The sequence below is a fragment of the Cryptomeria japonica genome, chromosome 8, assembly GCF_030272615.1.
Source record: "Cryptomeria japonica chromosome 8, Sugi_1.0, whole genome shotgun sequence".
In the NCBI taxonomy this organism is placed as follows: Eukaryota; Viridiplantae; Streptophyta; class Pinopsida; order Cupressales; family Cupressaceae; genus Cryptomeria; species Cryptomeria japonica.
This window is the reverse complement of record NC_081412.1, coordinates 239,072,580-239,097,990: the sequence shown is the minus strand read 5'-3', so window position 1 is coordinate 239,097,990 and position 25,411 is coordinate 239,072,580. Positions and strand designations below refer to the sequence as shown.

Sequence of the window (25,411 nt, the reverse complement as noted above, 5' to 3'; positions counted from 1 at the left end):
CCAATTCTCATATAGGTGAAGGTGGGAAACTGTAGAAACAAACATCCATATTCGCACACCCTTTCCCATGCCTCATCTGATACTCTTTTGCTCTTCAGAGTTCTGTCAAACTGACACATGAAATATCCGAAGAATGCATCTTGGACTCTTCTGAAATGCAATCTGTTGGGTCTCAACGGCAACTGGTCATAATATTCCCAAACTGGTATAAGTGAGCGATCACCCTTGGTAGAAATACCTGGAAAGTGTCTAAGTGATGCTGCCAAGTATACCAAATACGAATTCATGAAGAAAGTCATGGTGGTAGGGATTGCTGCAAGTTGTTCACACAAGGCATCGTTGATGACTTCTCCCCATGAAATGTGATGAGACTGCCTTATGAACATGATGAATTGATACATCCATGGCTCAAAGATATTAGAATACTTGAAGCCCATCATCCTGCAGAGAAGGGTTATGGTGTCTCCTATTTCCCATTTGAAATCGCAGCAGTACAACTTCGCCCACCTTGAGAAGGAGGCTCGTGGCTCTTGGATCCACCTATTGATATGTCGCTTGCAATCTTTTTCCCTCTTCACGTAATACTTCGCTGCACTTTCTTTGGAGATTTCCATGTAAACAGGTGCAGGAGGTATTCTGAAGACCTTCTCGATCGTATCTGCATCAAGACGGATTATAGCTTCGCCATCATCATTTTTGATGACTCTTTTCTCTTTGTCAAAATGATGGGCGCAGGCGAGAACAAACTCAGGTTCTAGGGCAGCCACCAGGAAAGAAGATGCACGATGGATATGGTTGTCCAACAACCGTTGCAAGTTATTATCCTGTAGATCTTCTACCCTCTTGACAAATTCCGACATATCCACGTGCCCTATTTCCGTGTCTTTGATGCGATCAAAAGGAGAAGAAACTTGGGAAGGTGCTACCTCGTTCTGATATTTGTCATATTTGTACTTCATCTTTTTTGAAACTGGAGATGCCGGCAAATCTGACATTGATTGTGAACCTAGAATACTGTGATGAAGACTTAAAAGAGTTAAGCCAATATCATAGTCAACTGCAAATATCATTCTTCCTTCTTCAAATGGAAATTCAAATGGGAAAAACTTCGATTCTTGAACTTCACGATTTTGTGAGAGGAAGAGGGGAAATATATAGAAATGGGAAAATCTTAACTTTGACCAATTTCGGATCTTGGGGAAATTTTTGCAAGTATAAAAGTTGGAAAAAACATACATGCAATTGGGGTTTTAAAACTCGAATGCAAGTACACTTGTAAATTTGCAAATGGAAAAAATGGATGGAAAATGAGAATTTGACTTGCGGAAAATGACGGAAATGAAAAGTATGAATATGGGAAACATGAATGGATAGAAATGGGAAAATCCGGGAATGTCATTTTCATGAAAATGAGAGGAACTTTTCAACATGTAATCCGGTTTTTAAAACCCGAATTTGAAAGGGAGGGGGGGAATTTCACGCTTTTCAACTTGGAAATTTAACCAAAAATGGTTAAATTCCTTAACCGTAAGGGAATAACAAGAATTTCCAGCGAACTTGTAATCGGGATTAAAAATCCCGAATACAAGTAAAGAAGGAATATGGGAAGAACAATGCAATTCAAAAATTGCATACCAAGGGGAAGATCTCTCTCACAAAAACCGATTTTTGGGGGAAGAACAACATATTTCCAAAAATGCAACTAAGAAGGAAAACTAAGAAAAAAAGAAAATAATAAAATGAAACAAGAAAGAAAGGAAAATATATCTTGCTTCAAACTGAAAATGCTTCTCCAAAAATGCAAACAATCTTGGAATGGAGAAGACAAAGTAATAAATAGAGAGATTCCAAAATGCCAAACCCTAGCCATGTTTTGCAAAAAACGCCTTATGTGGGAAAACATGGCAGCAAATACATGAGAAATGGCATGGAAAATGCTTGAATCCTCCTTAACCTCAATGCCTTATCACTCCTAGCCAAAACGATTCATACCATTGAAGATTCGTGGCATTCCAAAGGGTAAAAAACATGGTTTTTTGAATAAACGTGGTCGCTGTTATAAAGCTAAAAACCAGCAAAAGCAACCTCCATGTGGCGTGAAAGGTATCCAATCATGCATGAAAATAGAGAGCAATTCAAAACGCCTTCCTCCTCCAACAAATTCTCCACAAAATTTGCCTTGAAATGTTCAACAAAAACGATTTTCTTGCAATTCGGGTTTTTTGGACCAAACAACAAGTTCGAATTTGCATAAGTATGTGAAAATCGGGTTTTTTAGAACATATGACAAGTTCTAATTTTCACTTTTTCCTCAACAAAGCCAAATTCGGGTTTTTTAGAACAAAATGCAAGTTTAAAATGTCAAAAATGCACTTTATGAGCAAAATCGGGTTTTTGGGACCAAAGTGCAAGTTTTAAATTGTCACTTTTTCTTTCATATTTGCAAGATAATATAAAGGGAAAAAGACCCACTTCCCTCATTTATATACCAAAAAACAAAAATTTAAGAGGTTACAAAAATGGCATGATCAGCATTTCATTCCACAAGGGATTAGCATCTAATTTCAGAAACAAATGAAAGGAATTATTCTTTATTATTAATAAATATGCAGAGAATTTGCTCCAATTTCTTCAATCTATAAAAGGAATAAGTATTACAGGCAGGAATCTTAATACAGCAGTAAGCTAAGGATTTCACATGTACAAGAATTACAGGATGTATATGCTGATTTAGAAGCATTTCATATCTTGTTGATATCATCTTAAACTTAGCGTCCTGAATTAAAGCAAGAATGACATTGTATCCTGAATTACAGTAAGAATGACATTCTTTGAGAGTTAACTGCAATGTGAAATTTCAATCACACAATGTTGATTATAGCAAATTAGCATGAAAAATGAGATAACCTTCATCTATACATTCATAATTGAAAAGATGCTCACCTGAAATCGTTCATGGGTGATTGGGTCAACTTCACCTCTAGCAATAGCTCGAGCCAAATCCTGGGGCATTGGTGTTTCTACAGTAAAGGAACCAAAGTATTTGGATATATACAAAAATAATATCACCAATATACCTATTAGACTTGTAATACAAAGATAAATCGAACGTATCTAAAGGATATGGACCAATGAAATCCAGGTCACAGTCAACATTGCTCGGTAGCTCCATAAGGTGAACAATGTTCTCAATAACAGGATCATAGACACGCTGATGACGAAAAGTCAGCATTGCTTTTCTGAATGTTTCTTCATATAGTGGTGGAACTGATATACCACTGTATCTAAGATGCTTGATGATCTGAAGAGAAACATAAAACCTTATATTTAATTATGCCACTCTTTGTGAATATATAGATACTAAAATTTACTCCACATTCCAATTTTAGTGACAGTTAGCAAAGAGTGGTTAAAAAATAATATTTTCTTCTTGGAGTTTCTATTAAAATCACCGTGAAAAACAGAATCCTTTGAAATGTATGAATGAAAGGATACAGTTAAATTAGATAGTGAAGTGCAACTTGAGTTACCTAACCAAAAGATTATTGCTAGATAAAAGACCTGCAAAATATAGAGAGACTGAAGTTCTGACAAACTATTCTTTGATTGTTAAAATGTGCTAATAATAACTGCTCAATAATCAAAATACTCCATTTCCTGATCATTGCTAAGAAACAATAGAATATGTCCCAGAAGCCCCTAGAGTTAGGTAATTTGCATCAAGGAAAAAAAAAGGAATAAAGACCTTAAGATACAGTTCCCAAATTACATGGACAGAATTGGATTGTTTAAACAATGTCAAAATAAAATCCATGATAGCAGCACAAACAAAATATACAGTAATGTTGGCAATAGTCCACAACAACAAACCATACAACAAAAGCTGTGGCAGTAAAGAGTACATTTTATATAGCCCATTTCCAGGACTCGGAGATCATCAAAAGTAAACCTTTATATAAGTCTACTGTAATAGCTCTTTACGAACATTATTTAAATATTACATTGACCTTATAATAATACTTAAGTTGTCCATTTGAGAATAAAGTAATTGGTCCCAACTTAAAATATTATCAATTCTTTTCATTCTGAAAAGGGGCATCACAAACTGCTACTTCTAAGAAAATTTGGCAGGAAAAGTATATAAGGAGGTTTTGAGAGCTCATTTCGAATATGCAGATTATTTCTTTCTCTCTGGTGAAACCCTTGTGGTTATGTGGGATTCAACTTGATTCGTCTCAGACTTCTAGAGAACAGAAAAACTATTGGAGAGGATTGGCCACAGTGGTGAAAGATCCTCCCTGGTTAATTCTTTGTAATTTATTCAAAGTCACAATTTTTGTAGGAAAGGTTTGCTGGTAGATTTACTTCAGAATCTATGCTTGTGCTGAATGCTGGAGACTTGGAGCAATTTCATACAGAGATCCTCTATGTGCTGAAAGTTGTTGGTTGGATGTTGTGCTTTAGCTGAATGTAAATATGAAGGAGCTTTGTGCCAAATTTTATATTTGAGGGATTGTGATAAGTAGTTTGAAGTCCTTAGCCAAGGTGCGCACCCACCCTGGCCAAGGTGGGTGTGCACCTTGGCCAGGGTGGGTGCGCACCATGGCCAAGGTGAGCAGAGTATTTTAATTGTTGTGAGCTTTAAACTCCTCAAGCATTATTTTTCCTTAGTCTCCTTTTTCCTATTGAGGTTGCATTGAAGTTCCTTGTGTTAGACCATGTTACAGACCTGCTCACAATCAGTTTGTTGTTTCAGACCTTTATGATTCACCATGGGCTCCTATTTTGGGGTACTTCCATGTTCAAGATTATGAATCCATCAATGTTATATAATGAATTGTATATTTTAGTATGTAATCATGAAGAAATTGGTGTTAGAATCAATTTGCATGTTTAAAAGACACGTCAGACTTATAACAGCAGCAAACTATCAAATATGTGTTCATGTTGTTATGTTCATTTGCCAATCAAAAAAATCAAGGGGTGTATTTACAGGGGTTTTTAATAAATATGTTGTTTTAACAGATGCATGGCTATATACAGTAGAATTAAAAATATAGACTGTTTTGTTTTGTCTTCCTGCAGAGTTTTATAACGATTTACATAAGGAAAACGCAGATTCGTTGCAGTGGCAGAGAAAACATTCCAGAAATTCGTGATGGGTTCATACCAAACAAACCCACAATGATTTTCAAGGACCCTGCTGGAACCCACAACAAACCGGATCCAGACCCTGAACTCAGGTCACACCAGATCGAGACTCGGGCTCTACAGGGGCTGGACAGGTAACATAGCCTGGACTTAGGGACCCACTCAGAACTCGGCCAGTTAAGATCATCATATTTAAATATCTAGAATTAACACAAAAAAACGATGGAAATACAAATAAAAATAGTCAACTCATTAACTCATTAGTCATTACTAAACAAAATTTTAACAAAATAAGACCATCACTTTGAAATATACTGAGCCTTGCAATGAAAAGCTAGAGATGTTCCATTGCATGCCAAATCCACCATTAAGAAATCATTTTGGACATAGGCTAATGTTAGTACTAAATCGCACATATATTAAAATTTGTGACTGATCTTTAAATGAGTACATTGCACATAAAGACTGAACTAGGGGGTCAAGGAAAGCTTTCCTATAAAAAATCAAAGAGGAGAGCTAAAAATTACTCTACCCTATACCAACATATGAACTCCAACAAACCTACAGGCTCTGTAAACTAATGGTCATTTTTATGGACAGATTAAAAAGTTTCTACTATAATAACCATTAATAAATATGTATGGACTACATGAATGGGGGACTGGGATAAAGAGTTTGAAACAGAGTCTGTAATATCCCCTCTTTGAATAGGATTTAATTAAAAATAATAATAATAATAAAATTAAAATATAATTAGAATTTAATTAAGTTTATTGAATGGTCAAAATGCATGAAATGAAAAGTTGTGACCCCCTCAAACATGACATATAAAAGGTAGAAGACAACCTCATTTGAAAGGAGGATGGGGGAGCAAGAAGAAAGGAGGGAGCATGTGAAACAAGGAGGGATTAATGGGCAGAAACGATGAAGAGTTGTAACTCTTTCAAAAAGTGATAATTATTAAAGGTTGTGACCCTTGCAAAGGGCAGATATGATGAAGAGGTGTGACTCTCCCTCAAATGGGAAGATATAAAGGGGAGAAGATTTCATTTGAGGAATACATCCAAGGGAGATCAACTTGGGGAATAGAAAATAAGCTCTGTAAAGAATAATCAGAAGTGCAGATCTGATTTGAATAATAAAAAAGCAATGAGGAGACATGACATGTTTGAATGGATATTTCTTTCCAAAGAGATGTATCTCCTCAATGAGATATGAAGGTATTAAAAGAATAAGCAATTAATGGAAGAGGATCATCATCGAATCTCTCAAGCAGAATCAGATTCCAAACACAGTAAATAAATACATTTGCCAAGGACGATCGAAGCATTCAGTATTAAAGCACTTCAACCCAAGGTTGACTCATAAAGGTTGAACAGTATATAAACCAAAGTGAACTAATTTTCAGATCACACATCATACGACAGATTAATAATATATCAGATCTGCCTTCCTCAGCACTATCCTTCTTACGTTCAGAATATAAGAGGTTATTGATTATGGTCTTGTAGGAAGGGCCTGGGGTGTAAACAAAACGAGTTTAAGAGGGCTAAGTAAGTATTGTTGATGTGTTTTTTATGCACATGCAAACACAGAATAAAATACCCAAAAGTATTTTATCCTCTCTTGAACAAAGTTGCTCAAATGCTGAAGATTCGCATAAGGATCACTTGAGATAACTCCAAGGTTCTTGAATGTCGGGTCACAACGTGTGGATAAGCTCAATGGTGTGATGTGATTATGCTGGAATCACAAGGGGTCTTACATTATACATGAATGCTTAAATTGTTGGAACTTAGATTCTATCTACTTGCTCGAGAGTCTAATCTAATCCTAAGAATGCAAGAGACAATGAATGATTGAGTGCAATTCAACTAAGCTCTACTTTGCCATCAAAGAACAACTCCACAAAGTTAGTGCGATCTTCTAAGGAGAGCAAAATGATGCTCAAACTACTACCAACGGCATAAACACCATCAAGATGATGCATATCCATGAAGCAAGTAGCAATTGAAGATAAGATCATATAATTCCGGTTGACCATGCAAGGCACCCTTACAATCAGCAAGAGGCTAGTGGTGTGGACAAACGAAATTCATCATTAATCATTCACAACTTTTTTCATCCATCTAATTATCATTATCTAGCATGAAGATCCAACAAGAAACCATGCACTTTGTAAAGAAACAACACATTCCACCATAACTTCAATGAAAAGGAAGTTTATTTACAACTTTGGCAACAATTTTTGCCTTCTCTTCTTACTCTACTCTAGCTACTATCAATTTGCTGCTACTCTATTCACTATTCACTATTTTATATCCCTCTGTTCTATTCTATTAACCCTTACAAATGAAGAGCTTGAGCTTTATATAGAGAGCTCATTTTACAATGAATGGCCCGGATTTATTTGAGATCAATGGCCAAGATTTTACAATGAAACGCTAATTAGGGTTTGTTACAACAAACTTTATTCTGGCCAATGAAATAATTACAGTGCTTGGACACATGTCCTCTTTACAATACTCAACCAATAGATAGTGGGGGTAGGTACATTGAAGTTTGCGCCCCCATGGGTGAGCTTGGTTCAGTGAATCAAGAGGTGTTGATGTGGAACTCCTTGATTGGTGGAGTAGTGACTAGGATGACACTTCAACTTGCACTTGTAGACTTGATTCATCATCATGAAGGAATGTTGAGCAATATCTCTTGATACTCAACATTATCAAGCTTCAGCAATGATGATGATGATCTTCTAGCTTTGATTAACTCCTCTGAAACTATCCTCTTGAATATCTCAATCATGGAGGTGCAAGGTGTAGATGTTGACTTCCTCTTAGTTTTGGATCTTGAGACTGCCTTGGAATGAACCCTTGATGTCATAGCCACTTCTTTCACTCTTTTGAGACTCTTTCTTTGTGATTCCCTTCATGCTGTTGGTGTTATGGATCGTGTCCTTGTATGAGTGAATGCTTCTTGTGTAGTCCCATTCCTTGATGTCCTTGTATTTGCTGATGAAGTTTTCCTCTTGAAGACATCTTCCTTGTATCTTGACCTTGGTGTTGAAATTTCCTACTTAGGACACTTGTTCCAATCTTCCTCCAACCTGGTCCTTTTGATTTCTTTCTTCACCTCCTGCAAAACAAACAAATGAGCATCAAACACACATGACCTATAACCTTTATACTCTCTTAATTTGACATGATCCCCCCTTTTATGTGTTGCAGGTGTAAAATGTGTTTCTATAGGGAGGTCGCTCCTTTTGAGCAAACTTGTTGTCTCCTTGATGAATTCGCTTATTCCTTTGTGAATTTTGCTGTCACTACTGATTGGAGCTGCTGCTTGTGGATCAGATTTGATGTTGATGCTGACTGAATTCGCTGTTGATGTAATCAAATTCGCTGATGATATGCTTCCTGAATCAGATTTGCTGTTGATATTGATTGGATTCCTTGCCTTGCTGATCAAATTCGCTAGTGAAGTTGATCAGGACTGCTGATCTGCTGATCAAGTTCGCTCTAGGAGAAAGGATTGCTTCGAATTGGTGACTAAATGATTGCTTCAAGTCTCCTTATATAGATGTCTTAATGTGGAGATGTTTCCTTTTAGGGTGAGGCCGACTTGATCTTGAGCAAATAAAATTGAATTTTCTCCCTAAAGAAGGCCGACTCACCACTTATTAGAAATATTGTTTTTGGCACCAAATGTGTTTGGATTGGCTTACAAAGGCCAAAAGAGGGAATTCGCTCCCAAAAGGGGGCAAACGAAGGACTTTTCGCTCCTACAGTGGAGCAATGGAACAAGAATTCGCTCCTAATGAGGAGCAATGGAAATTTTATGATACTTAGCCAAATTCTTTCTCTCCATTCATCAATTCATCTTTTCATATGCAAGCGTTGTCAAATTACTCCCACCAAGCGTCTTAGAGATGATTTTGCTCCATGATAGAGGCAATAGAAGTGAAATTTGCTCCTAATGAGGAGCAATGGAAGGATATTTTGGTCCTAGAGAGGAGCAATGGAAATTCTCTCGCACTTGTTCATATTTTGCCTTTCATCAACTCAAGTTTGAGTAATTTGTAATGTATGCAAGTGGAGGCATCAAATCAGCTTAGAGAAAGACTCTATAAGCAATTTTGCTCCTAACCTTAGGCAAAGGAACACAAATTTGCTCCCAACAAGGAGCAATGGAAGGGATTTTCACTCCAATCAGAGAGCAAAGGAAGTAGGCCTCAAACTCACCTCTTAGCTAGGTTTTATCAATTCCTTGCCTTTGCATCAAATTAAACCTTGTCATTTTGCCTTCCTAGTGTGTAGATGTGTCAAATTGGCCTTAAGGAAAGCCTTATAGAGAATTTTGCTCCTATCTAAGGGCAATGGAAGTGAAATTCGCTCCCACTAAGGAGCAATGGAAATGACCTCCAATTTGAAGCTTAACGCTTTCTCACTGACTTTCCTTCGTTCTATCAGCTCAAGTGTGTCAAATTATGCTCAATGTGAGGTCTAGAGGCAAATTCACTCTCAACCAAGAGCAAAGGAAGCAAATTTCACTCCCAAAGGGGAGCAATGGAAGTGAAAAACGCTCCAAAAGAGGAGCAAAGGAAGTCTCGATTTTGCCACTTAACTCATTTTCGCTCACTTACATTCATTCTCTCAACAAAAATGCATCAAACCATGCTCAGGTGAGGCCTTAGAGGTGAATTTGCTCTCATAAATGAGCAATGGAAGTAAATTTTGCTCAGAGAGTTGGGCAATGGAAATGACCTCTCAGACTCACCTTCTAGCTCGGTCTAACTAACTTGCACCCTAGGGTTTAGCTTTCATACATCATAAGACCTCAATACCTACCTTGAATGTGATTTTGCTCTCAACCAAGGCAATGGAAGGGAAATTCGCTCTCAAAGGAGACCAATGGAAGTGTTTTTCGCTCCTGTGAAGGAGCAATGGAAGTGATCTTAATTTGTCATCTTCGCTCCATTCCTTAGTCAGAATCTTGATGCACTTGATGAATTTGAGTGATTAAAGTGATTGTGAAGGCACTAAACTAGCTCATCATCCTCTAATATGCTCAAGAAGATCAAGTTGCTCCAATGTATGGGCAATGGAAGAGGATTTCGCTCCTAAGAAGGAGCAAAGGAAGTCCATTTCGCTCCAACTAGGGAGCAAAGGAAGTCATCCCCATACTTAACCTAATTCAAGGCCATTGATCAAAGATCGAATCCTTTACTCAAGCCAAGATATCTCATGATAGCTAGGGGCAATTTTAGGTGATTTGAAGGGCTAGAGAGGGATTTCGCTCCTAAAGAGGAGCAATGGAAGTAAAATTCGCTCCTGGGAAAGAGCAATGGAAATTTTAGCATACTTAATCAAATTTTACTCTCGGATCTCACCTCTCATTGAAGTACGCTCAAATCATCTGAATGATGAAGGAAACACTGCAATGTTTACTAGGCTTGATATAAAGGGCTCCTCCATCCAACTTCCATGTTCAACTTGACCTATGTTAGTCATTCATTCCAATCATAGCCCTATAAGCAGAAGACGAGCAATGGAAGTAAAATTCGCTCCTAGGAAGGAGCAATGGAAATTTTAGCATACTTGGTCAAATTTTACTCCCGGATCTCGCCTCTCATTGAAGTACGCTCAAATCATCCGGATGGTGAAGGAAACACTGCAATGTTGACTAGGCTTGATATAAAGGGCTCCTCCATCCAACTTCCATGTTCAACTTGACCTACGTTAGTCATTCATTCCAATCATAGCCCTATAAGCAGAAGATGAGTCGTCTATTCCAAAAGCCTTGATAACTGACTGTCTTCATTAAAACCTAAGGAGACAAACTTGACTTGAATGAACCCTCTGGCTACTTAAGAAACTACACCCCTTCAATGCAAAGGCTAATAGCAAAGGACTCTAACACTATCCTAGAAAGCAAAGAAAAAAGTGGGGGAACCCATTTGCAATGGGGCGATGTGTGAATACATCACAACAGATATGAAGGTATTAAAAGAATAAGCAATTAATGGAAGAGGATCATCATTGAATCTCTCAAGCAGAATCAGATTCCAAACACAATAAATAAATGCATTTGCCAAGAACGATCGAAGCATTTAGTATTAAAGCACTTCAGCCCAAGGTTGACTCATAGAGGTTGAACAGTATATAAACCAAAGTGAATTAATTCCCAGATCACACATAATACGACAGATTAATACTATATCAGATTTGCCTTGCTCAGCACTATCCTTCTTACATTCAGAATATAAGAGGTTATTGATTATGGTCTTGTAGGAAGGGCCTAGGGTGTAAGCAAAAGGAGTTTAAGAGGGCTAAGTAAGTACCATCCTAGAGTTGACCATAATGGCTCCTAGGAACAAAGGGCATTCACGTAGAAGAGCCAAGGAACCCACTTACGACCTCCACCCGACTGCACAAGATGCCACTAGTCTTTCACGAGATGAGACATTGATGGGGAAAGCAAGTAAAAGCAACCCACTTAGTAGACCACCTTGGTGGATGTCCTTATTGACTGCCCACCAAGGCCAAGAGGGCTATGGTGTTCAATCCGCTCTTGTGCTTAGTGTAGAAATGACTTCGGGTGGACCCACCATGTCTCTTCCTCCAAACCCTAATATGCTTGTATAATATTATTGATAGTATATGAATATGATGTGATCTTGTCTAACCCTAATGATAATATATATATATATGTTGCTAATGTTATAATTGCAGGATTCAAATCCAAGATCACATTACTTAAAGAAATATTTACTTGGTAAAATGTAACCCTGACCCTAATTTGTTGCAATTGTGATTCTAACGCAAATTCTAGGTTTACAGATTCCATGAAACAAAGGGTTGCTTACATATTACCATTCTAAACCAACAAATTCTTGAGTGCATTAATTTGATCACCCTATTTTTGACAAATTGAAGTTATCTATTTGTAGACGAGTTGCTTTTAACAACATGTTAGCTAGTTTCTAGGATAAATTCAGCTGCTTAATCAATGTTGGAAAAAGAAAACTGACTTCACGTGCCAACAACACCCACACCACAACTTGCCCTAAATGCAAAGAAAACAAAATTATAATTTCTTCGTTTTTGTATTTTTGTAGTTGAAAGTGAATGCAGCCTTAGAGTATTTTGTTGTAACTTATATACTTTTTTTCAAATCACATGCATATTGACAATGAATTACGAAAGCAATTAAGTTTTTAAATTTGCTAATTTATTCGACTCTCATGTGAAGTCTCAATTCAACACAAATGTTAGGTATTAAGGATCTATAATTCATATGATGAATGCTTTATCAATGTTATCGTCTGAATATTTGAAATTTCACTATTTATTTTACATTTTTCCTTTACTTATAAAGTCATCCCCTTTGTTATTCCCTGTCGTCCCCAAAAAAACCATCCTTGAAACTCATTCCCCCACCCCATGTCATCCCCATCTCAAAAAATTGGGATAACATTGTTGTTCACAAATCAAAATTGCTTAAAATGGGGACATTATAGGCCAAGATAAATCTATCGTATTTTCTTTCAACTCATCATCTCAATTTATTTAGGACTCTTCGCTTTTCAAACAAGAAACTAATAATGCTACCAAATCTTATAATAGCAACCCTAATTGATCAAGAAAGTGAGATGGAACCCATAATAGTTGATGACATTGATGGATGAAAAGTCAAAACCAATATAATGAAGAATAAGAAAGTGCCAAAAAAGTCCAATTTCTGATAGTCAAGGGCAAAAATGGATTCCTAACAAATGTCTAGTATAATCAATGTTTCAAATAGGTTGTGTGTTCAACCACATGGAGCTAATTTGGATTAAACACAACAAATAATGAAGCCTAAATTGATATCATCACAATTATGTAGATTATATGAAATCAATCCTATTAATTGTTGTCGCAGCCTTCATGGTTTCTTGCTGATATCACTTGTAGTTAGCAAGTTTCCTCTCTTCAATAATTCTCCACATAAGACCTCTAAGGACCAGTCTATGAACACTATTAATCATAGAAAGACCTAGGGATCAAACTACAGGTATAACTATTGAATCATTGATACAAATACCTGGTGATTATTATAAAAGAAGACATTAATTAGATATAAATATACAAAAACAAAACTGTACATTGGTCTGCATGCACAAATGCTAATAAAAATCCTTGTAGGCAAAACCTATGTAAGCAAAAAATCAAAACTGTAGATTGGCCTACAGGTACAATTGCAAACACTAAACCTTGTAGGCAAAATCTATGAATGCAAATGTTGATATGAAGGTGAAAGGACAAGCATGGTGACGATAATTCAAGAGACTAATATGTTGACATATAGACTGCAGGCATAATAACTATGATCAAAGCTTTTGAACCTTGTTATTGTTTATTTGTTGTTTGAAGATGGTGCAAATTTGACAAGTTGATTGAAGTACCAGAAAAACATTAGCATCTAGACAGTGATATGGTCACCCTTTATACCAAGTGTGCATATTTCCTCACAACTGAACATTATTAAAAAATCACAATTGTATTTTCGTAGCATGTGCAAAGGGCGAAAGTGGTATGCAATGGACTTTACTTCTAATCACACATCCTCACTACCTTGAAAACAACAATTTATGGGACATTATGAATCCAACAAAGTAAATCTCAAAAAACCTTCATATTACTGGTCCAACACAAATAAATCAATCAGATGTCAAAAATGATTATTAATCATTAAGAGATGTAAACAGTACTAGTATAGATATCTTAGATACGTCTATCTAAAAAATGTCAAGATGTCAATTTGGAGCTATTTACTAAAATTTTATTTTATTTTACTTTGGAACTATTTTTACCTTTTAAAACTTAAAACCATAAGCATATCAACTGCACAAATTCAACAACATAAGATGTAACAATTACACAATACAAGTAGAACACGAGATTTACATGGAAACCCTTGTGGGCGAAAACCATGGCAAAATTATTGTTTTTATATAAAATCTTCTTACAAACTTTGTAGGTACCAACCCACTAGAGGCACCTATTGAGACATGGACCAGCTAGGACTCGAACCTAGGACCTTCCATATGCTGCTGGAGTGCTCTACCACTGAGCTACTGGCCCCTCTTGGACCAGCTCATCGTCGGTCCGGGTGTGGCTTATTTCCAACACCAACACCCCCCCTTAAGCCACACCTCTCGTGTGCTTAGGGCTCCTAGCCTGGACCTGGCTCTGATACCATGTTGAGACATGGACCAGCTAGGACTCGAACCTAGGACCTTCCATACGCTGCTGGAGTGCTCTACCACTGAGCTATTGGCCTCTCTTGGACCAGTCCATCGTCGGTCCGGGTGTGGCTTATTTCCAACACCAACAGCACCAACCCCTCATTCAATTTAATTCTGCTGTCGCTCTCTCCTTCCAATCGGCTATTATGGTTATAATAAATCTGCCACAAAACTTATCACAATCTCCTCATAAAACTTATTATAAATCTGCCATACAACTTCTCACAAAACTCTCTCCAATACACTTCAAAATTCTATTCTGAAATCTTCTTTATCTTTGCATCAAACCCTCTTCCAAATCTGCATAAATACTTCTTCATAAATCTGCTATTATTCGATTCATAAACATGCCTTATATGTCTACTCAAATCTACCTCATAAAGCCTTCACAATTATGCTCATAGAGTCTTCATAAATCTGCTTATAAAGTCTTCATAATCTGCTTATAAAGTCTTCATAAATTTTCTCACTATTTGAAAAGATATTACATTAAACTTTCTTACTTTTCACACCTCTCACTCATCTCCATTTATACTGCTCCAATATACCTCTCCGCCAAGAGAAGTAACCCTTCGTAAGTGTGCAATATTCTTCATATTTATTTCTCTTCTCCCCTCACAAATGACTGGTGGATGTATGATAGACTTGCACAAAACATTCTTTACATCTGCTCCAATACTCTTTACAAATCTGATCTGAAATAATTGAATGCTTTCCTTTATATTTCTGCCTTAAGGTCTGCTCGGCGTCTGCATTCTTTCCTTCTTTGATATCTGCTCAAAAACTCTTATATGTCTTCATAAATCTTGCTCAAATATCTCTTTTGGATCTCCATATATCTCTGCTAGTGTATTAATTTATTCTTTATTATTCCAGACATTCTTTTCAAAGTTCACTATCACCTTTTATATCTTCATATGAATAGAGGTGACTTTTTGAAAAGACATCACTTTTGTTAACAATTCCTTTTGATTGCATTTTTAAAATATTTTCATTTATCTTTAAATCAAACTGATTGCACACAAAACTCACACCATCATCCCTCACTCAATGCTCTCTTTGTATCTTCACAAGAGAGGCAATTTCATTTAGAGACATCTCCTTTCACCTTTAAAAATTACAACTCTTCATTTTGTATGCTAATCACACCTCTTCATTAATTAATCTGTTTGAATGATATCATAATTTTCTACACACAAATCTCTTATTACATTTCCATATACCTCTCTCCAAAGTCTCTTTACCTTTATATTCTTCTTGTGCCTTTTAATGAAAGGAGGCATCCCTTTGAATGGACACAACCTTTTATAAAGGTATGATCATTTGCTAACAAACCACCTTTAATTCAGGTCTTAATTTGCTGCCTTATACAAATTATATCTGCCTTAAATACTTCCTACATAACATGAAGCTCTGCCTTTAAGAAAGCCTTTACAATCACTAATTGTGATCACTGCTTTATTAGTTCTGAACTTGCTGCCTTTCTTTTATATGAATCGTTGTACTCATAACTTAGATTACTGCTCTATAGAATATATTCACTGCATCTTTACACATAAATTGTTGCATTCTAAAAACAATAATATCCTATGTTCCACAGGGACACGTCCTCGGCCTTGGTACCCCCATCCATGTACCAAGGACACAGGGACCCTTTTTTCCCATAGCCTGCTTGTTTCCTGCAAAGGAGATGTTTCTAGGCGATAGGGGACGGCCAGAAGTCCCCGGAACAGCTAGGGGACTCCTAGCCATCCCCTAGCCATCCCATGCGGCCCAGACTTATTTCCAACACTAAATTTTTTAAAAAAAAACTTTTTTTACCTTGCATAAAAGGTCTGGCTAACCCCACCAAGACCCCAAAAGAACAATAAAATATTAGAAACCCTAATTCTAATCATAAAACAAACAAATAGAAGCTAAACTCATTCATTTTTTACATTCGCGAAAAAGGAGAAGAGCGGCAAGAGGACAAGGAACCTTGTTGATGTGTCTGAAATCGCATTACTACGGTTCCATCCGGCCAACGCAGAATAGAATACTAAGAATCCTATCCTCTCTTGAAATAAGGAAATCCCTAGTGCTGTTTTTAATTGATCAATGGGGATTACCTCAATGTTTCGGTTGTCAGGTCTTGACAGCAGGATAGCTTAGCGGTTTGATGTGTTTTGCTGGAAACACAAAGGGGACTTAAGGTTAGACGGACGGCTTCGAGCGAGTTCTCTAAAGTTTAACAATCCTATATCATTTGATTTCACTTGGATTGATATTATCTCAACTTGACTGTATGGTTTCTTCTTGATAAAAAAGGGGGAAAAGAGATAGAGAATATCTGATTAATTTATCTAAGATAACATATTCAGGAAAACAGATAGAAACCTCAAAAAACCAGATTTAACATTATCAGCTAATAAAGCACAATGTTGTAAAATCTAGTGCAATCTTCAAAGGGAGCTGAATTTTCATGCTACTAAACATAAATGCAGAATTTGACATCCATTCACTTGACGTTTAACAACCGTGTTTGCCCTCTCGGGTGAATAACTTAAAACATAAAGCACGTGATGCAGAATAATAATGCCATAGATATCAAACAAAGTATATGAGATGTTATTCCATTCATAATTGTTTTTTTACAAGTTACATTCCGAAGTATATAAAGATACCGAGGGGGTGCGAGCGCCAACCGTCGCACCGCAACTGCCACCCCTCAGTTGCCAACCGACCCAAACAATTACACATAATTATCTAGTCTTATTTTCGTGTACAATAATGCCGCCGACATCATCCCCCCCAAAAAGAAAAGTCGTCTCCAGGCGACTAACAACAAAAACGGAGACAATGCAACCTATACAAAATATACATCAGAAAAAACTAAGGAGGGGGCTGGGGAAGCATCCCTGAAGTAGAAGGCTGAGACGCCGGTGTTTGGGCCGCCAAGCGGGCGCCGAGCTCATAAACCTACTGAGTACGTGCAATCACATCCCGCTCTGCCACCAAGACTTTCTCCAAAGCCATCTTCACCATATGCGCAGCTTCCAACAGCTCCTTCTCTTTGGTATCTGCTGTCGCTGTCATACCGACCAACTGAGTCTGCAACAGGCTCCTCTCGGTAGTGACTACCTCTAACTCCTGTTGCACGAGGCTCCTCGCACTCTGCTCTGCTGACAGGCGAGTCTCTACCTCCGCCTTCTCTGCGCGGGTCATCTCTAGCTGAGCCAACAACTGGGCCCTCTCCGCTGCCCAGGAGGCCTGCTGAGTGGCCATATCCCTCTCCAATGCGACTCTAGCATCTTCGCGGACCGCAAACTCATGCTGGGTACGCCGTAGTGCATAGTAGGCGTCCCGGTAGACCTGCTCAATCTCTCGAACAACTGCCGTCACCTGCATAAACTGTAGGGCCCTCTCCAACTCCACCACAACCTGCTGCAACGCTCGCGTCTGGGCAGTGGCCACCACCTGCCTACCCCTCGTCACCATGTCAGCTAGATAGGCCTTAATGTCCTCCCCCTCCTGCTCCGAAGGCTGTGAAGGCTCTAGCGGAACTAACACAACCACATCCTGCTGGGATGAAGGTACCTCCTTCGTCACTAGAGGTGTACCATCCCCTTGCTCCTGGATGGCAGAGACTACCTCTCCTGCCGCGTGCCCAACTGTTGGTGCATGTGTCTCGCCAGAGGAATCACCCAAGTTGACTACCTCTACTCTAGTCTCCTGACAAGGTGAGAATACAACAGCTCCCTCAGGTTGTACCAATGTCATCTAAAATCGCTGGGTGAGCTAGCTCTCCATAGCCATGACCGACGGGTCGGTACGCATCTCTACAACCGGGGGATGGGTCACTGTCATCGGCTCCTCCAACAAAGACGCAGAAACAGTCACCACTGCCTCAGTCCACACAGCGTCCAAGCGCACCTGAGGCTCCGTATCCACCACCTCCCTCAGCCCCTGCTCCTCAGCGACCACTACCCGATGCGGTGACTCCTCCGTCCTTGACTCTGCCATGTCCTCGGTAAGTGCTGCCGTGGTTGGGCCCCGTCCCGGTGATGCTACCTGTTGCTGGATAGGGCCAAGTGTAACTGGCGTGCGGCTCTGCCCAAAGGCCGGAATAGAGGTGTCGCCTACTCCAGATGATATCCCAGGCGTGCCCATCGGTAGTGGGGCAAAAAGGACCCGCTCCTCCGTCGCCCTGCTGCTATCATCCTCCTCATCTTCCGCTTCTGAATCCTCTGTACTACTGGAATCCCTCTCGCTGTCAGGTTCCCTTGAAGCCGTATCTACCACTCGTTTTCGCTTCGCGGAAGAGTGCCCAATGTCCAAGTGTCTACAATCCATGATAGGAGGCTCACCCGCTGCCAACAGTCCCTGCGGCCGTACCTCCAATTCTGCCTCTGGCACTGCTTCCCGCATGGCCTCCAAGAACAACCCTATAGCATAGTGGGGCATATAGAATGTGCGATGCTGCATCGTCAAGAACTCATACACGCGCACTGCTAGTAATGCGACCCAATCATACACAATGCCATTCATCAACCCGTTCATGAGCATAATCTGAGGGAGGGCGATGTCCGATGCCCTACCCGATCCTGTCAATCTGCTCTTGATGACATCCATAATGCACCGCCAATGGCCCTCTGCAACAATGGTCTTACGGATTCCTCGACCCTTTGTGGCGTTAGCCACGCTGTCCAACTTTGCTGCCGTCAAGTTCCTGAAGATTAATTTAATCCACCACTCCTCTTCCCGCTTCATCTTTTTAGCCTTCAACTCTATTTTCCTGCCCTGTCTGCCTGGAATGCCAAATACTCTCGTGAAGTCCACCGCTTTGAAGGATATGGTAACATCCCTACCGAGGTATTCAAAAGTACTAGTGCGTGTGTCTGTCGAAGGTGTCTACCATGAACCGTAGGGCACCCTCATACTCACGGATAGGAAACACGGGCATCCGAATAGCCCACTCCACTTCTGCCTTATGGAGGTTTTGCTTCACCAGATCATTGTCGGGAGCGTCCTGCCACCATTTCCGGCATTCCGACCCATTCAGGCCTTCAAAGGTGATATTCTGGGGTGTTAATGTATTTTTCCCACTTACAGCAGCTTGTGGTGCTTTCTGTTTTTGCTTCTATCAGGCACTGGCATCCATGGTGCTGCCTGCAACACGTACACCTGACGATAAAACCCTGGTATTGCTATCTATCTGGCTGCTACTGGAGGAAGCCTGCGGCTGTTTTTTCCAACTTCGTTTCCCCGCTAAATCCATTAATCTCTGGTATAACTGATTTCTGGTTAAAAATCGTATGGTCGTTGGACACCTTCCTAACGACCTTCTGTTGTGTATGGTTGTTGCTGTGCGAGCTGCGCTGCGTCTTTCTTCGTGCGTGACGGCTGTGGGTTTCCTTCTCCTTCTTTTTTCCTTGCGTTCCTTCTCCCTTTTTTTCCTTGCGCGGGCTGCGTGGTGCGGGGTTGTTTTTTGGGCGCTTCTGCAGGTTTATGTGGCTAGTGCGGGCTTTATACCACCGCATGACGATGGTTACCACCGCTGGTGGTGTCCACTGCATGGTGGTCCCACCGTCAATGTCACCACCACCGGTGGTCCACCGCACAGTGGTCACCGGCGGTGGTGGTACGGTGTTTCCACCATGGCCTTCTTTTTTTTTACCGTACGGTCGCCTGTCATACGACCGTACGGTCAACTGTCGTACGACCATAAGGAATTTTTTTATTTTTTTAATTATTTCTTCTAGAGGGTTCGAGATTGGTCGCCCGTTCATGATACTGTTTTAATTTCTATCCATTGACGGCGTCTGGCACCTCCTTCCCGTCCAGCGTACACAACTTAATCGCCCCATTGGTATTGACCTCGCGTACCTTGAAGGGCCCTAGCCATCGCACTTTAAATTTTCTTGGTTTGATTTCGTTCTTCCCATTGAATTTCAACACTAATTGCCCAGGAGTGAAATTCATTCGTCGAAGATGCTTGTCGTGCCAAACCTTCCATCTTTGTTGGGCCGCTTATGTGGCCCATTGTGCCAGCATTCTTTTTTCATCCAACTTACTTAGGGCATACAGTCTCTCCCTCAGGCTCTCCATGTCCCCGAGTTTGTTCTCTACTGCAATGCGAAGGCTTGGCACCATGAATTCCACTGGCACCACTGCTTCCTGCCCGTACATGAGCTGGAACAGAGTCTGACCCGTGGTCACCTTGTAAGTCGTTCTGTAGGCCCATAGTATAGAGGGTAACTTCTCCTCCCAATCTTCCTTTTCTACCCTGCAGGACTTGTAAATTACCAATACCAATATTTTGTTTGTGGCCTCCGCCTAGCCATTGGCACGTGGGTAGTACGGGCTCGATAATGAGTGAAAAATCTTAAACTCTGAGGTCAACAACCATATGGCATGGTTCACGAAGTGGCCCCCCCGGTCACTGGTCAACTGAATAGGTATACCATATCGCGTAATGATTTGTTCGTAAATAAATTTCGCCGTGCTTATTGCCAAATTATTCGGGAGAGCCCTCGCCTCCACCCACTTAGTCAAGTATTTTGTCGCAACCACAATGTACCGGCATCGTCGTGTGCGGCTGGCCTTAAGAGGACCTACAAAGTCGAGTCCCCATCGTTCAAAGAGTTCATGTGTGTGCGAGGGGTTGAGGGGCATGAAGTCCCGCTTCAGAGGTTTGCCCGCCCATTGACAAGTGTCGCACCCCACGACCCACTCCCTCGCGTCATGATGTACGGTTGGCCACCACAGTTCTACCAGAAGCACCTTGCGGGTTGTAGTGTCTGGGCCCATATGTCCACCTGCGGGTCCTTCGTGTGCCTCCCTTAATACACTCGGGACTTCTTCTTCCATGACACAACGCCTTAATACCTGGTCTGGCCCCATTTTGTAGAGTAAACCGTTGATGAGCGAGAAAGTCCTGCTCCTTAATACGAGCCTTCTCCGTTCCCCTGGGGCCATACCCTCTGGAAATCGGGATGTCGACAGGTATTCTCCAATCTTCTTGTACCACGAAGGGAGTACGGCTATTTGGAACAAGTGCGCATCCAGAAAATCATCATTTACTCCCTCTGGTGGTTCCCCCGGTTTAATCCAAGACAGCTGATCAGCTATGACATGGCTTCGCCCCGGTCTTACCACAATTGAAACTGTGAACTCCTGTAGTAGCAATAGCCAACAGCTTATCCTCCCCTGGATAATAGGCTTGTTTACCAAGTACATGAGTGCCTGGTGGTCTACGTAAAACGTGAATGGTGTAGCCAGTAGGTAATGACGGAATTTTTGTACGGCATAAACCATGCCAAGGGCTTCGCGTTCTATGGTACTGTAGTTCTTTTCAGCCTTCGAGAGCAACCTGCTCGCAAAATAAACGGGGTGGTCCAACCCGTGTCCTCCTACTTGGGCTAATGTAGCCCCGATGGCATAGTTTGAGGCATCCACATGAACGTGAAATTCCTTATCCCAATTCGGGTATGCCAGTATGGGTGCTCCCATCAACCTCGTCTTTAGCTCTTCAAAGGCCTTGCTATGTGGCTCTATCCAAACGTATGGTTCCCCTTTTCGTGTCAACCTATCCAGCGGGTGGGACACCTGAGCGAAGTTCTTGATGAACCTCTTGTACTACCCCACACGACCAAGAAAGGATTTTATCCCCGTGACGTCCGCAGGCGGTTCCATTTCTACTATTACCCGAATCTTGTCCGGGTCCATTTTCAATCCTTCTTTACACACAATGTGTCCCAGCAATCTTCCCTGTGGTACCATGAATCTACATTTCTTCGGATTGAGGGCCAATCGTGCCCTCCGACATCTCTCTAGGCACTCCTCGAGGGTTTTTAGGTGGATGTCCTATCCGCTGTAAATAGACCAATCGTCCAGGAAGGCTTTGAAGTTCCCCACCGACATCTTGTCGAAGATGTGCAAGATGATGCGTTGGAAGGTGGTCGGTGCATTGCATAGACCGAAGGGCATTCGGTTGTATGCATACACACCATCCTCCACCACGAAGGTTGTTTTCAACTTATCTTCCTCCGCGATGGATATCTGGTTGTACCCAAAGAACCCATCCATGAAGGAATAGATTTCATGTCCAGCTACTTCCTCAAAGATGCTGTCGGTGAATGGTATGGGAAACGGGTCTTTAATAGTGACAGCGTTCAGACACCGGAAATCTACACAGATCCGGATCTGATTGGCCTCTTTCTTGAGGGAAATCACAATGGGAGACACCCATTCGCTTGTCTGCACTTTGAAGATTATGCCCACTTCCAACATCCGCTCAATTTCATCGTTCACCCGTGCAGCATAATTTTTGTTCATTCGGTAAGGCCGCTTCCTCACCGGTTGGGCTCCCGATACCAATGTTATTCGGTGTACACATAACTCTGGGGGCACACCCTTCAAGTCCTTGTACGTCCATGCAAAGACATCCTTGTATTCAAGGAAGATTTTGAAGGCTGCAACCTTCAACACTGGATTCCAGTCATCTCCGACAAGGATGATTTTGGGGTCACTCATCCCCCCGAGGTTTGTCTCCTTTAAATTGGCTTCTTGGTATTTAATGGCCTCCCCCTTCGGGAATTGGTGTGCCAGTGTCTCGTTCACCGAGGCCTCCCCTTCCTTGTACTCACCATATTCTGGGGGAAATACATCTGGTTCTTCCTCAATGCTCAATACATTGCACGAGGGTGTAAATATCTCATAGTCTCCCATTTGCCAATGGAAGAGACCATTCAAGGAGTCCCCGTCGTCCCCTGAGCATGCCTCTAGTTCTAACACCCCTTCGTCACTAGGCTCCATGCGGCGTCCGTCTCCGCCCTCCCCCAACTGGTCTCCCTCCAATTCCGAGTCGGAGGAGGATGCTAACTCCTCACTCACTATCTGCGTACAGAGATCGATCACGTACTTCCCACGTTTTCCAAGGACAGAGTATTACACTTCCAGTTATGGTTCGCTTTTGCTACAATGAGCCACCCCCTCCCAAGGATGGCGTCATACCCTTTCTGCTTCAGGGGAATTACTACAAAATCCAGCACGAATGGCTGCGTGCCAATCATCACTTGCTGGCCCATGAGGGTACCCAAGGGTTTAATCCCATGCTGATCTGCCCCTAGTAGGTTGAACGTGGGGGGCCACAACGTAGGCTTTCCCAATTTTTTCCATGTCGCTTCTGGGAGCACATTTACTCCCGACCCTCCGTCCACAATAGTGTCTGTCAAGGTAGTCCCCAGTATGCCCATTTCTACCACCGCCGGTTGGCGTCCGCTGTTGACTACCAACAACATGGAGTCGATTGTGGGGCTTAGGACCTCGCTTAACGCAGAGTCGGCTGTGGGGCTCACGACCTCCCTCATTTTCACCTATGAAGGTACAGAGTTTAAGATAGCCGTTTTTAGCTGCAGCATGGTCTCCAGGAGGTCTTGAATTCTCATGGGTACCTCCATCTGCAATATTTGCCATAAGATTTCCTCTTCTCCCCTCGTCCGTAGCGGACTTGCGGTCTGGTGGCTGTTCTGCCTTTGTGCGGCCATTTCCTTTGTGATCTCGTCTCTTGCTTCCCACACTCTCTCGGTCTCCGTGCGGGGATTTGGGTATGCACTCTTTTTGGCCTGCGCCCTGGTGATTGCCAATACTTCCGCCTTCGTGGGTTATATGTTTAGAAGGTTTACACTAGGCTTCGAGCAATTTGCATCCTTGTGGTCACCTAGCCTGCACCATCGGCAGAGGTGCTGAGGAGTGGCTTCCTTTGTGCAATCGCGGGCGAAGTGTCCCACTGATTGCAGGCCCTACACTGGATCATTGGCCGACCCTTGGCATCATACTGGATCCGGTTTCTATTATTGTTATTGTTGTTATTTCTTCCACCGCGTCTATTATCTCGGTATCCTCCAGATGGAGCCATTGTGTTATTTTGCTGGCCCGTACCCGCTGGTGCGGATGTTGTGGCCTGCTCCGTGAATAGCACCTGATTCATTTACGTACTTCGAGTTTTCATGTTGTATGGGCGCTCCTTGGTGGAGTGTCCCATCACTTGGCAAATCTCACAGAATGCCTTCTTCTGGCAAGTACCCTTTGTGTGCCCTTCCTCTTTGCACTCAGTGCACCATATGTCCCCTTCGTTCCGACCAGTGCTTCTCATTATTTTGAATTCCTTTCTCATTCGCACCATGTCTTTCTGGAGCGCTTGCACCCGTTTGCCAGCCTCGTCGTCACTGCTGCTTTCCTGTGAAGAGTCATCCTCCTCGGACGAGCTATCCTTCTTCTTTTTCTTCGATGTCTTGGTCTCACTCTCGAGATCCATCGCTCTATTGTATGCCTCTTCGTACGATGTAGGTGGAACGATTTCCATCTTCTTTCGGAGGGAGTGTTTCAGTCCCTCCACGAACCATCGCTTCTTCAACCCATCTGCTGGTTGACTCTCCATTTTTCCCAATAGTTCCTTCAGCCGTCGACTATAGGCTCGGACAGTCTCGTTCTTGTTCTGCTTCGTTCCATAGATCTCAACGAATATTTCGTTGTCATCTCTCAGGAAGTGGAACTCTATCCCAAACTCCTTCAGGTCAGGCCATGTGCCGACTTTGGCCTTATCCATATCTAAGTACCAGTCTATGGCCACTCCCCTCAAGGTTGCTGGGAATTGTGTTACCCATTCATCTTGATCGGTAACACCGTTTGCTGACCATATGGTTTCGCACGTTCGACAATGGCGGACAGGATCTTCCTTCCCGTCGCCATTGAACTTCGATAGTTTCTGTTTGCTCGCCATTGATGGGGGTCGTCTCCCCTGAGGTGGCTGTAGCTGTGTCTGAGCCCCTGCGCCGCTCCCTCCGCGCCCGTGATGTGTCTTGCGTGGGTGACTGGGGGTACGATGTTCTGCCTGTCGTGCGTCGCACCTACAGCCGTACGGTTGTCCTCCCTTCATTCTCACCCGCGCCCCCTCCTGGCTCCCTTTGGTGATCCTCACTTCGTGGTGTA

General features: G+C 41.5%; 1 protein-coding gene across 5 annotated transcripts in view; it reads right to left on the bottom strand.

Annotated features, from left to right (window-relative positions):
* Positions 1-25,411, bottom strand: part of LOC131033225 (exonuclease 1) — a 200,388-nt gene that overhangs the window by 114,287 nt on the left and 60,690 nt on the right. For 4 of the 5 annotated variants that reach the window (XM_059209863.1, XM_059209864.1, XM_059209865.1 and 1 more), the window contains exons 6-7: positions 3,127-3,301; positions 2,944-3,017 (exon numbers count right to left, since the gene is read on the bottom strand). In XM_059209863.1, the coding sequence (XP_059065846.1) occupies positions 2,944-3,017; positions 3,127-3,301 (249 nt within the window). Of the gene's footprint in view, positions 1-2,943; positions 3,021-3,126; positions 3,302-25,411 lie in introns of all 5 variants that reach the window. The other variant, XM_057964390.2, reaches the window with a different exon arrangement.